This window comes from Myotis nattereri, assembly GCF_964212035.1.
Source record: "Myotis nattereri genome assembly, chromosome: 2".
NCBI classification, from domain to species: Eukaryota; Metazoa; Chordata; class Mammalia; order Chiroptera; family Vespertilionidae; genus Myotis; species Myotis nattereri.
The window spans coordinates 160,479,881-160,493,948 of record NC_138076.1 but is presented as its reverse complement, the minus strand read 5'-3'; the positions used below and the strand labels follow the sequence as shown (position 1 = coordinate 160,493,948).

Below are 14,068 nucleotides of genomic sequence, written 5' to 3'. Positions count from 1 at the left end.
CTCCAATGAGATAGATGACAGTCAATAATATTTTTGTTTTTATTTTATAAAACATGCAGTTTAAAACAAAACTTAAAAAAATAACAAGAAAACGAAACTTGTAACAGGAAAGTGGAGTGGATGGAAGACAGATGCTTCTCAGCTGTCGGCAGGAAGGAAGCCAGCAGCCAAGCTTTGTCTTGGACTCAAAGGCCCTTTTGGCAATGATGGTGTTGGCAACACTGGTTTGCTAGGGCCACCAAGACTGTATGCTGGCTTCCTGGCATTCTTCAAGCAGTCACAGACTTGGGCTTGAGCTAAGTCTTGAACTACTGTTGTTGTTTCCGGTTACTCTCCAGTACCTAGCCAACTAGGAACTGCAAGTTTTGGTTCCAGGATCTGCTTTGCCTGGATATTAATCACCCAGGATATTTATTAAGAATACCAATTACTTTTCATCTAGAGTAGACTCTGTTTTTTGCAAAGGATGTAAAAGGAATCTGGCTGCTAGACCCTTTGCAACAATTCTGTTGCATTCCAGTTCTATTAATAGCACCACCTGTAAACCCTGAGCAGGTTCAATTCTGGAAGTAGACAGGGTATAGCCATCTTAGGAAGCTATCTCCCCGTTCTGAGGCCACAGAACGCTGAAGGGAGAGCAGAAGCTGGTTGGGAGAGGATGAGGTCAGAGTGCCAGCACTGGAGAAAAAACAGCTGCATCTGTCAGAGATAAAACCAAGAGCATTGACTCTTACGGTGAGTGAAGAAAAAGTACCTTGGATTCTTCTTAGGAAGGAAAAATGCAAGAGGAAAGCGGGCCTGGACCTGCCCCAAACATTTCAGAACTGGCCAAGAGGAGAGTCTCAGCAACAAAAGCTATTTCACTGACGGTTGGATTAAATGCTTTGTACACTGTTAAGTGCTTTGCAAGTATATAAGGTAGGGATGGTACTGTTAGCATCATCATCATCATGATTATGGTGGGTATAATTGTCACATATGCAGTCAAAACCCACCCAGTTCAGTTTCCCTTGTCCCATCCCAGGCCTTACTCTTGGGACTTGTCTGGCCCTCGGGCTCAGGCACCTTCCAGTCCATCTTTCGGCCCTTCTCATACAGGCCCTTGAGCACTTTGTGGAAGGACTCGGGCTCAGTGCCATTCTTGCTTAGCTCCAGATACTTCTGGTAAAGCTGAAGGGCTGTGCGCGCATCCTCAATACTGTCATGGGTCTCCCCTTGAATCTTCAGGTCTGGGGAGGCAGAGGTGGAATAGTTTGAGACCTAGCAAAGGAAGATAAGAACATGTCCCCTACTCACATCCCCAACTCCCAATAAGCAATAAAAAACCTACTGCCTTTAAGAGAAGAGGCCAAACACCATTCCTGGTGTACAGAAGGGATATTGAAGCTAATTAAATCCTCTAATAACTTCACCACTAACTTGGGGTCCTTTTTCCTCCCTTTGGTCCCTCCAACACTTCTTCCTGCTCTTAATGAGCTCCACAAGGATCTTCAAGGCAGAGCAACTCACCCAGAAAGTACCAAGCAAGGAATCGCAGGGAAATCATTCGTTTTCGGGGCATGTGGAACAGATAGACAGTGTCAAGGACTTGGTCCTTGGGCACCTGGCAGGAATAAAAGAACGGACGGCTAAAGATAAGGGAGCCCGTATCTTCCCATTCCCCAAAGGCACAATGTATACCCTGAGTGGCCCACACGCAAAGAAGACTTAAAATAGCCCTGCCCGAACCATGAGATTGATGACCCGGAAGTCCTTCTGCAGACCATGACCCACAAACTTGACTCCAATGTCTATGAGAAAACGAAGCTTTAAGTAGGTAGACTTGAGAGTTGTGAGGTGCTTAGAGGAAATCTTGGCATCGAGATCTCCTGGCTTTATTCCTGAGTATTGAGTCAAGTAATCCACGACCTAGGGATAGAAAAAGAGACAAGTCTCTCAGGAAGTGAGGTTCCATCTCCCCCTGCCACTCTTCCCTGGGTTCCAGAGCCCTCTACATAAGCACAGGGTCTGTGCCACTTGCACATCCATATTCTAATACCTGCTCCTGGGTAGAGATGTAGTCATCAATGAAAGGGATACCCTCATTGGGCCCCTGGCCCCGAACACAGGTAATCCTAGCTACTGACATCTGACTTGGTTTGATGGTAGACTTGGTACCATCACTGCGCAACTCTGCTTCCTCCTGCATAAGAAGAGTTAATAAGGAAATCAGACAAATACTTATGACTCTTAGTATCCCCAGATTTCTGTTCTAACATTCTACACTTTTCGGTCTTGGTTACCTCATTGAGGGTGACAAATTCAGCATCCAGGCCCACCAGGTCCCCAACCTGTGGCATCTCATTCAGCATCAGCGGAATAAAGGTAGTATGTGTTTTCCGCTGCTTCCGTGCTAGCGAGGCTTCCGCCATCAGCACACTTGCCTCAATAGGGTTCTTGACTGAAAGGGAGAATCCAGAAGACACATTGCTGGGGGCAGGGAAGTGACCAGGGGAGGGAAGCCCAAGGTAGCTGACCAGAGGCCAGGTCTACACTGTGATCCCTCAATAATTAAAGCATATGAGTAAAAAGATCATGTCTGATGAACAAAGCAGGTAGAGGGAACAGGTAAATAAGAAATGTGATAAGGCCCTGGCTGGTGTTTATCAGTGGTTAGAGCATCAGCACATACCTGGGTTACAGGTTCGATTCCCAGCCCTGGTTGGGGCGTGTGTGGGAGGCAATCAATTGATGTGTCTCTCTCACATCAATGTTTCTCTCTTTCCCCATCCTTCCTTCCTTTCCACTCTCTCAAAAGTCATGAGAAAACATATCCTTGGGTGAGGATTAACAACAACAAAGAAATGTGATAATGGAAAAAAAAAGCCAACAGAAAGGAAAGAATAAGATTTTCATTTTGGACTTTAGCTTAGAAAATCTACAAAAATGAAGTTATAGTTTAAAGGCACCAAAAAAGGGACTTAATAAGGAGTTCATTTCCAAAAGAGATCTTCACTTGAGGATAAGAATGATTAGACTCAAAATCATAACCTTAGCTACTTGATCAGACTTTTCCCCAACACCTCCTTCCCACTATACTTTCAGGATCTTCAGCTTCTAAATTTAAGGCCTTATGAGTAGGACTCCCTGGAAATATTAACACTGGTTGCAGATCTTAAATTTTTTTTAAAGCATGCCTCTTTTTTATTGATAGATTTTTTTTTTTTTTTTTTAGAGAAAGGGAGGGAGAGGGAAGGGGGGAGGGGAGAGAGGGAGAGGGAGAGGGAGAGAGAGAGAGAGAGAGAGAGAGAGAGAGAGACATTAATTTGTTGTCCCACTTATTTATGCATTCATTGGTTGCTTCTTGACTAGGATAGAACCTGCAACCTTGGTGTATCGGGATGATGCTCTAATCAACTGAGCTACCCAGTAAGGGCACAGATCCTCATCTTATAAAGCTACTTCCCAGGTCTCTTCCTGAAGACCAATCTAAACTACCCACACCTTGGGTCTACTCTTGTACCACTTACTGTTCAGGTTGTATTTAGAATTAAGATTTCTTTTGGTGTAATAAAGGATAGCAGGCACTTTCCAATTCATGTCAAACTGCACAGCTTCATGCTGTAAAAGAGAAAGCACTTAATGGCCCACATATATGCCCCTTTCCCCAAATTAGACAGAAGATAGGACTCTGGTGCTACGTTTAGCTCTGCTAATGCTTATAATTCTTGAGAACCCATCCCTCCCTCCTAAGTTTGTCTGGCATTCTCTAGGGCACTGAGGATGAGGATGCTAGGAAAAGGGGGGATGCAAGGGGAAGTGCAATGTGTTACAACTAACCTTATCAATGGGTTCAATAAGAAAGTCATTGAAGAGATACCACTGCTGGTGGGTAACACCCTATGGAGATACAGAGAAAGACTGATGCCGAAATGATGGCTGGACCACTCTGCCTCAGACTGAAGGTAGGACAGATCTTGGATTCCATTCTGGCCACCACCAGGAGTATCCCTGCACTGTATTATGTCACTCACCTCCTTGCGTTGGTGGTAGGTCTCTCCAACTTTGATGTGAGCCACCAGGCTGCCCCCTGTGCGTGAGTCCAGGATGTGTACCACAGTAGCCATCAGGTCATACACATAGACACCATGTTCCTCCTCTGCCCTGGCTGGGCCCCACTGTGAGGGGGGGTACCCAGGCTGCTAAGCTAAGTTTACGGATGGGGAAGGAAGGGGAGTGGGGATAGAGGACAAGGAGTTTGGGGTATGGAATGGGGCACCACAGTGGGTTATCTCCATCCTAGCCCATCTATGACTCCCAGCAACGAACTGAGTGACTGGAGGAGCCCAGAACTGCCAAACACTCAGCCTTACTCCCTTTCTTTTTCCTATACTAAGTTCCACCTTCCCCCTGCCCTGCTTCTGCCCCATCCCTTTCTTCCTTACTCCCCCTCCTCTTCCCAATTTTCCAACAACCTGCATCTCATCCCCATCAGTCCAATTGCAAACATCCAGTCCTTTGTTCTTGGTCAGCTTCATGCGAATAGAGAAAGGAAGCCAGACATTCTTCAACTCCTCAATGGAAGGACACCTCAGCATGCCCTCGGGACTCCCTAGTTCCTTCCTATCGGGACAGGAGAATTAGAAATTTGTTCTGAGGAGATCTAGCCAGTGACAAGAGGAGCCGCTGGGTAGTTCAATACTTTGGTCACTCCCAAGACAGTACCTACCAATCAGCCAAAGCAAGCTCCGTGTTCTTGGAGATTTCCCCACTGTGCTTCTTTATTGCCATCTTGAAGGCAACCTGAACACAAAAGGAGAAAATATCTGATTCTTCAGGAATATTAATCATATGTGGAAGTCACTCAGAAGAGGGAGGAAATTAAAAAGTACTCCTTTAAAAACAAAATAAAACTCCTAAGACCCTGTTGCCAGCCCTGGTCCTTACATCAGCCTGCATTCTCCAGAAATCAGCTTCTTTCAAGCTGTTCACTTCACAATTGATGACAAGAATGTCTGGCAGGTGGCGGATGTTGCGTGTCTGAATCTGAGAGGATGAAACAAACAAGGAATAGCAGGGCGCCGACAGGGAAAGAATCCTGGAGAGGAGCACTAAAACCTGGATCTGCATCCTCACACTGGCGTTCTCCCCACTGCCTACAGATCCCTGGATGGCAGTGCTCACCAAGCCCCAGATGAGACCACGGCTGAGTCCCCAACATGTCGGGACTCTAGTCCGGGGCAGCGCCCACTCACCGTGGGCTGGTACTTCTCGCAGTTGTCACACCAGGCCTGCGTGTTCTGCTCCAGGCAGATGCTTCGCTTTAGCACCTGAGCAAAGTCACAGTTCTTCCCGGTTTTATCTGTAGGGAAACTGGATACTTCAATCTAGGTTCTCCCTTCTACCCACTATTAGTGTTAGTCCCCCAACACCCTCTCCTGATGTTACAGGACACTGGGGGAGCCTTCCCAACCCAACTGCAGGGTATACCACTGTTGCTACCCTCAGGGTAGGAGAGTGTGAAGAGTAGAGTAGATGAGGCTCGCACGGTCTCACTGCCACAGCGGCAGAGGCTGCAGTTCTCCATCTCACAGCTGAACAGCTGTCCAATGACAGAGTCCCCCGATGAGCAAAAGCTGCTAAGAGTGGGGAGGGCGATATATGCACACTGAAGGAGTTATGAGACCCTGTCAGTCACAGAGGGGCCCGTCATGGTAGCTTTAACGATTCCTGTGCCAATTCCATACCTGCTCGCAGCACCTCGATAAGCCTGAGGTACTTCCAGCTCCTGCATATCCTGATGCAGCTGAGTGAGAATGAAGCGATTCCACCTCTGGATGAGCCTGGCCAGATTGCCCTTCCCTGAAGCCTCATCGGAGTCAGCCAGGATCAGACCGAGGGCTGAGGCCTCAGGAATGGTGCGGAAGGCCCGAAGAAAATTACTGCCCTGAAATCCAAGAAGGGTGTTGCTGGAAAGAGGTTATTTTTTCTTGCGGCCATTTGCACAAAGGTATCTCTGCCTATTATCCACCTCCCTCCCTCTTTTACTGTCCCAGGTCTCCAGGCACTGACCTGACAAGGGTCACCTCGGGAGAGGTCCAACATGTGGAAGAGGAAGCCCAGCTCACATGCCAGGCAGAACTCCTTCTGGCAAAGGTGGTTCTGGATTAGGCAGCGAACGGGCTCCAGGAAATAGAGCACCTGGAGGGAAGAACAGGAGAAATGACACAGGCAACTGCTACGAGGAGGAAGAGACTGGAAGGGTAAGTAAGCTGGTGGAAATCCAAAGCAGGAGTCCACTGAAGAAGTGGAGCTCACAGAAGAGTGTGTTGGGTGAAAAAGAATGGTAGAGCCCTAGCTGGTCTGGCTCAGTGGATAGAGCGTTGGCCTGTGGACTGAGAGGTCTCAGGTTCGATTCCGGTCAAGGGCACATGCTTGGGTTATGGGCTCAATCCCTAATAGGGGGCGTGCAGTAGGCAACTGATCAGTGAATATCTCTCATCATTGATGTTTCTCTCTCTCTTTCCCTCTCCCTTCCTCTCTGAAATCAATAAAAATATATTTAAAGAAAGGAAGAATGGTAGAGGGGATCATCTTAAAGTGGGCCTGGTTGGGGGACATGGAAAAAGAGTTGTGGGGCCACAGAGAAGAAAGGCAGCAAGCATGTTCAAGTCACAGGAATATCCATCCTTACCTGGATCATGCAGTTACAGTAGGCATTGGGGATATGGGGCTCTAATCCAGCAAACAGGGTCTTATTGTAGTGTTTGAAGTCAAAGTCCTCCAGCCCTAGCTTGGAGTATTTGATGGTTACCTGAGGCAGAAACAGTCTAAGCAAGATGGAGATATCCTCAAAGTCCCCAGCCATGGCCCTCCCCAAAACCTCCCTCCTGAGTCCAGCACGGTAGGTCAGAGCTTCCCGACTGAGTCCTTCAGTCTCTTCTCATATGACCCCTTTCCCTGGGACCCTTCCCTACACCCCAGAGGGGCCCTTCCGTGGTATTTCCCAGCACCTTGCGGTACTTCTTAGAGACCATGTGGAGATGTGGCTCCTCTTCCCGCCCGATCGGTGACTCAGCAACCTTGCTGAAGCTGTCAGATTCGCTGTCGGACTCCTTGAGTCGGTAAGGAATCTAGAATTTTTAAAAAGAGGTAACCTTGTTGGATGTCTTAAGCATCTTTGTTCCCACAACACTGACACAGTCACCAACTCCTCACCCTAACTTCACAGGGTTTTCACCATTCACTGCTGCTTTTTATTCCCACTACCTACTCATCACTGCTGGACAACTGGGGTGGCTTCCACATGGGCTCCCCACATTCACTCTGCCCAGCATACTGCTACCACACTAACCCTCCCAGAATGCCCCGTTAATGTATCACTTCTTCCATTATACACTGGATTTCAAGGCCTCACAACCAACCTCAATCTTTCACTGTTTCCTGGTATAATAGTTGCTCCTGCCAGACTGGTTGGTATAGTCCCCACTGGGTACCCATTTTGCAATTATGCCTCTTGAGACCTTACTAACACTGCTCTCTCATCTTTAATATGCTCTGCTGTTATTATCTACCTACCCATCTCTCACCTCTCCAGCTCAATATTTAGCTCTTTCAATATGCCTGCCCTGACCACTCTGGCCCAGAGTAAAATTTTCCCTCCAAACAGCTCTGTTGATGAATGCTTATAACATTCCTCTAGCACTTGACAATAGAACATACACATTTTTGTTATGAATAGGTCTTATTTTCTCCAACTAAATACAAACTTTTTAAGAGCAAGGACTCTATCTTCTATGTCTCTGTATCCTTCCTAACACCTAGCATAGTAGCTTCAATTTAGTAGGCTTCAAAAAACCTTTACTGACTGAAAACAAAAACTACTGAGGACTAGTAAAGGAAAAAGACAGGAGAAAGGCCAGTGAGCTGGGGGTGGTGAGGGCTGGCCTCCTCCCTTCTAAACATACCTGATTGCGCAGCCTGGTGCGGGGGTTGGGGGCATAGCCAATGAAGCCCACCTTCTTCATGGTGCGCAGAATCTCTGCGTCCACAGGAGGGGCTCTCCTGTAATGGAGGATTACAGTCCTAAGGCTTAAAGGTTGTTGTGTCTACCCATCTAATGCCCAACCCCCAGGGGCTAGATATAAAGAAGAGACTGAAGGTAAACAAAAATCAGAAAAGAATTAGAATAATAATAGGGCGTGCAGAGAGTTCCTGTATCTCAGTCCTTTCCCCACCCTACTTTTGGTCCAAATGTGAGGTACAACCTGGGAGCCGGAGCAGAGTTGGCAGCGGGCCAATCAGAGAGAAGCGTGTCCGTGGTGAGCGGGACAGGGATGAGGGACAGAGGCAGCAGGTCCTGGCTCCAGTCCAGAGGAGGCAGTGAGTCCACCAGACAGGGCAAAGCAAACTCGGTCTCCCGGGAGTAGGGGTTGAAGGAAGGCTCAGGGGAATCAGTCCAGAGGTGTACACAGCCTTCAGAATCTCCAAAGGCCAGGGCCTGCTTGCTGGCTGACACATCAAACGTCATCAACAGAGGCCCCACAGGATTCACATGAAAGATGTCTGCTGGGTTGGCCAGGCCTGTGGGTTCACAAAACTGGCATTGCCCTAGGAGGGAGGAGGAAGCCCGCTGAGCGAGCCCTGGAAGGTGAAGGGAACCATCCTTTTATGCCCTTCCTACCCTCTTCCCCTGGTATCAAGGAAAGATGGACCACAAATCCATGTCTAGAGCTAGAGAGAATACCATCTGATACCTTCCCATAAACCACAGGGAGGTTTGCTACACAGCAAAAGGCAGTTCTAAAGTGGTTTTGCCTGTTCCGCCTTTTACCTTTTCCTGTGTTCGTCACACACAGGGGGACAACAAAGCTTTAATCTCTGACCAAACCTAAGTGAGACCAGAGACCCCACTGAAAGGTTACTTCTTTCCCCACCAAAGAGGTTCCTGGGAGCATACTCCCTCTGGAGCCTAGTTCCCCTTTGCTCATCAATCTCTCTTACACCATCTTACATCCCCTTCATACCCGACTGGGAGATGATAGCGAGACGAGAAGTATACGTAGGGATGAAGCGCAAGAAGGCCGGATCCACGTGTACTTGAAGTGGTGTGATGGCACGCATCATGCGCAGATCATACACCTTGAGGAAACGGTCACAGGCGAGGCCGGTGAGGCGGCTGGAGAAGCCACAGCTGGCCAGCAGGTTGCCATGCACGTCAAAATCTGACAGACTCCCTGAGAAAGCATCAAACTCATGCTCCACCTTAAAAGTACGAAGGTCTCGCAGGGAAATCTGAAGAAGAGATACCTTGGTTATCTGCCAAAGATGGTATCAGGAAGGCACCTGCCACCTACTTAACCCTGAGAGGCTCCTGCGAAAAGAACTAATGCTTTAGTTACGGGCTTTCACAGCACAGGAAAAGCCAAAAGAGAACTCACTCACCATTTTGCTTCTCAGGTCCCTGGTTACAACAGAAAACATCAGGCTGAAAGACTAATCTCATAGCATAACATGGCTAGACAGGAACTGCACTCACTGCTCCCTTCCCTCAAACTACAGGCACAGCACTGACAGAAAGGCCGGGCCCAGTCACATGTCTGGTGGGAAGAAAAAGAGAACTCAGCCACCTTGCCAGATGTATGGCCACAGAAGAAGAAGCGGTTTGTCTGTCTCATGATGGCGACTCCAGGTGTCTCAACAGCATACTGGGGAGGGAAGGAAAAACAGTGAGAATGATTCTCCCCACAAACCAGGAGGACAGAAAGGTAACACACGCATCTTAGGCATGTTCCCAGCTCAAGTATTACCCACCGCTTCCGCCACAATAACCTCAGACCCTGTTTGGGCCTTTCCTGCCCCAGGCTTATACCTTCTGCGTCTCCTGGACAGTGTTAAGGTCAATCTCCAATATGTGGTTCTGCAGCCCACCAACAAGCAGCATGCTGCTGTCGGTCAGCAGGAGGCTGTGCATGTCCTCACTCTCGTCCAGCCTGTGGGGGACAGGACAGGCTAAGGGGCCAGGGCCTCGAAAGCTTCAATCCTGTAGCCTTCCCATTGGGTGCGGAACCCTCTTTCCCAGTCCAGGGCTGAGAAGCCACTTACAGATAATCAAATATAATGAGGCCCCCACGGGCCATATACTTGAGGCTGTTCTTGGTGAGAAAAAGGATACCATTCTCCAGGCTCTGGATCTGCCGAATGTCATCGCTGCTGTTGACCTGAAACGATGAGTAGCGCTCCAAGGTTGGGCCAAAGAATGAAGTGGCATGACCCTGTAGGGGACAAAAAGACAAGACACCCTGAGTGGAGAGGCAGGGCCATCCCAATATACATTTCAGGACCTAGACATCACTCAGCTGGTTTTCGTTCTTGCTTCCTGGCCTTTCTGGCCGGCAGTGACTAAGGCATAAAGCTAGGCACCAATCTTAGTGAAAAACACACTGAAAATACCGTCTCATGTTTGCTTAATGCTTCACAAAGTGCTTCTGTTAACTCTTCCTCCTTTTATCCTCACAATGACCATACTGAGTAGGTAATGGCTCAGGTGGATAGAACAGTGTTAGGGACATGGGTCTGACCCTCCTCTGGCCATCTGGCGTTCTTATGTTCCACAGTCAAGTCTTTCTTCAGCCATTAGGGAAACATGTACTGTGGGTCACAGGCTGGAATAGAGAGAATGTGAAACTCATTCCACTGTTGGCTCCTATGTCATTCACTCCTGGCTTCTCTCCTGACTCTTAGCTCATACCCTCCCTTCATGTGCTCCCCTTCTGACCACTCTTGAAACATGGCCATTCCCAGCCCACTATCTTCTCACTCACTGGTCTTCCTAGATTATTTCATCAATTTTTAAGCTGATGAATCCTAATTTCTTCCCCTAGCCCAGACCACTGCCTCAAGCTTCAGACTTAAACATCCAAATACCTACTACACATCTCTCCTTTGATATACCATAATAACCTCAAACTCATTACTGCTTAAATTAAACACTTTTACTCCATTTCAAATCTTAACTGTACCATGATCTACCCACTAGACCAAGTCACTGGTAGTCAAGTCTTGTTTTACTTCCTAAATATCTCCCAAATCTGTTCTCATGTATACATCTCTACAGTGCTTCTTCATTCAGGCCTTACTGTATTTTATGTGAACTACAACAGCCTGCGAACTGATCTCAAACTGTCTTTACCTCGTCCCCCTTAAATCAAACTCTGTACTGCTACCTCGACAATACACTGAAGTTGCAAACCAGACCACATCATTCTGGATAAAAATCTTTGGTGGCCTGGCCCTGGCTGGTGTAGCTCAGTTGGTAAGAGCGTCATCCTGTACATCAGAAGGTGGGGGGTTCACTTCCCAATAGGGGCACATACTCAGGTTGTGGGTTTGATCCTCAGTTGGGGATCGTGCAGGAGACAACAGATTGATGTTTCTCTCACATGGATATTTCTCTCTCTCTCCCTCCCTCTCAGAGCAATCTTAAAAAGTCATTTAAAAAAACAACAAAAAACCCTTTGGTGGCCTGAAGGATCAAGTCCAAGCTCCTTTAAGACACAAATGGGGCCCTAGCTGGTTTGGCTCAGCAGATAAGAGTGTAGGCCTGCGGACTGAAGGGTCCCAGGTTCTATGCCGGTCAAGGGCATGTACCTGGGTTGCGGGTACATCCCCAGTAGGGGGCGTGCAAGAGGCAGCTGAATTGATGTTTCTCTCTCATGGATGTTTCTAACTCTCTATCCTTCTCCCTCTCCCTTCCTCTCTATAAAAAATCAATAAAATAGATATATTTCAAAAGATACAAATGGGGCCCTGGCTAGTTTGCTCAATGGTTAGAGTGTCCACCTGTGGATCGAAGGGTTACAGGTTTGACTCCCGGTCAAGGGCAGGTACCTGGGTTGCAGGTTTGATCATCAGCCCCAGTTGGGAATGGAGGCAACCAATCCATGGGTCTCTCTCATTCAATGTTTCTCTCTGTCTCCCCTTCCCTCCCTCTAAAAAAAAAAAATCAATGGAAAAAAATATCCTCAGGTAAAGATTAACAACAACAATAAAAAGATACAAATGGGGTTTTCTAGGACGTTTCTCCCCCACCCCCCACCCCGCCCCGCTATCTTTATGGCTCCCTAAATCCCTTCTACGTGGCTTAAAATGGGCTTCCTGGCCTAAACCCAGGTCTCTACTCAAATGTGACTTTATCAGAAAGTCCTTCCCTGACAAACTATCTCAAATGGTAACACCTCCACCCCTTATTACCTTAACACCTTTATTCACTGTATTTTTCTTAAAGATACTAAGCACCACCTGATATATTATAAATTATTATGGTTGCCTTTTAAAATGCTTATTCCAAAACTCGACCCCCGAGCAAGGCGTGGCACCTGGTAGCTCAAAACACACTGGTTGAATGAAGAAATGTGTAACTCTTCAGCCTCAGCTTCCAGTCCAGTAAACCATAATGGGTTGTAGTTCCTGCAATCATTATGCTGTGTGATATCCTGGGAATTTTTGTTGATCCCATTCCTTTTGCCAAGATAGCATTTTCCTCCCTTTTTCACCTGATTTCTACTCATCTCTTAGGACTCAGTTCAGGTGTCACTTCCTTCTGGAGGTCCTCTGACTCTCCTGTATGCTCACTAGCACCCAGTAAATATTTTTCACACTGGCATTTAGTAGTTTATATCCTAAATTCATAATTAAGTCAAACAGTTTAGTTTCTTCTAAAGTACCACAAATTATCTGTTTATATGTATTTTTTTCCTCATTGTCTTGTAAACTCCTTGAAGGCAATGATTATGTTTTATCCAGCTTAATTCGCTGGGCCTACCATAGCAGCAGATACTGTCCACTGAAATGAATGTATTACCAAAAAACCTTCATTCTTTCTAATGAAAAAACAATTCACACCTTATGGAAGGTAAATTAGTAAACCAAGGCTAGCATGTTATTTCTTCCAAAATCCTTGGCTCCCTAGCACACTGGCAGTATGCATACACATTTTAAAAAATCAACATTGGTAACTGCTCTCAGAGATTAAAATCAGCCAAAGAAGACAGAATCATTCCATATAAGCTATATAGAAACATGCATTAACCATTCTATAATAAAAATGGAAAAGAGAGGTTGCATTAGAGATTGGATCTGGATGGCTACAGATTAGCAAGATTAATCAAAGCATGGAATGGGCAAATTGTGGTATAAGTGGGATGCCTTCTAAAAAAGCACACCTAGCCCTAACCGGCTTGGCTCAGTGGATAGAGCGTCGGCCTGCGGACTGAAAGGTCCCAGGTTCGATTCCGGTCAAGGGCATGTACCTGGGTTGCGGGCACATCCCCGGTGGGGGGTGTGCAGGAGGCAGCTGATCGATGTTTCTCTCTCATCGATGTTTCTAACTCTTTATCCCTCTCCCTTCCTCTCTGTAAGAAAATCAATAAAATATATATATATATATATATATATATATATTTTTTAAAAAAAGCACACCTAGGTAACTCATTTCTGGGTCCCCTAGACTTCTTTGTCCACTCCCTTCCCCTTGGATTACGGGACCCAGCTAACTCTTATCACTTCAATCCTGGCTCCCTGCAAAGCAGCGGAAGCCAGATAAAGCACAGCCAATGTCTCTTTTCAGCCCTTACAGAGGGGTACAGTTCTTACCCCATGGCTTCCCACCCACAGCATCTCCTCGTGCAAGTCAAAGTGGGAGACGGTGACAGGCACACCCACTTCAGCCACCACACTGTGCAATTCAGAGTAGACACCTTCCATTATGTGCACTGACTCCTGGACAGGAAGAGCCTCCAAGGCCACTCCCTCCGGGTCCAGCTCCACATTCTGCAGCAGACTTGGGTTCAGGTGGGCATCCAGGACGGGGTCCAGGGCAGAATGCATGGCTGGGGCATACTCCGCCAGTCCAGGGTCCAGACCCTCGAAGTTCATGATGATTGCAGCAGATTGGACCCGTGTCACACCCTACTTTGCCACAGCCCCTTTAGATGCCTGACCCCAACCTTCAGCAGGACAGCACCAGTGGGCATCCTGGCCTGTAAAGGGAAAGAGGTAGCTAAGTCAAGGGTAGGCTCGGGTACTTATA

General features: G+C 47.3%; 1 protein-coding gene across 5 annotated transcripts; it reads right to left on the bottom strand.

Annotated features, from left to right (window-relative positions):
• Positions 1-20: 20 nt before the first annotated feature.
• PAN2 (poly(A) specific ribonuclease subunit PAN2) lies at positions 21-13,951 on the bottom strand. 5 transcript variants are annotated; one of them, XM_081084662.1, is made up of 25 exons: positions 13,633-13,951; positions 10,084-10,253; positions 9,851-9,971; positions 9,609-9,686; positions 9,006-9,273; positions 8,247-8,589; positions 7,947-8,043; positions 6,993-7,112; positions 6,674-6,793; positions 6,052-6,180; positions 5,727-5,926; positions 5,470-5,618; positions 5,235-5,341; positions 4,927-5,025; positions 4,709-4,782; positions 4,455-4,602; positions 4,014-4,157; positions 3,820-3,879; positions 3,510-3,600; positions 2,283-2,440; positions 2,039-2,182; positions 1,729-1,908; positions 1,510-1,603; positions 1,032-1,229; positions 21-699 (listed from the first exon to the last, which is right to left on the bottom strand). In XM_081084662.1, exons 1-25 carry the CDS (start codon positions 13,912-13,914, stop codon positions 665-667), a joined length of 3,609 nt encoding a protein of 1,202 aa, XP_080940788.1. In that variant the 5' UTR covers positions 13,915-13,951; the 3' UTR covers positions 21-664. The 5 variants fall into 5 exon arrangements, with proteins under 5 accessions (XP_080940788.1, XP_080940792.1, XP_080940790.1 ...); XM_081084666.1 differs by having other exon boundaries at positions 4,425-4,602; positions 5,482-5,618; XM_081084664.1 differs by having other exon boundaries at positions 5,482-5,618.
• Positions 13,952-14,068: the final 117 nt, after the last annotated feature.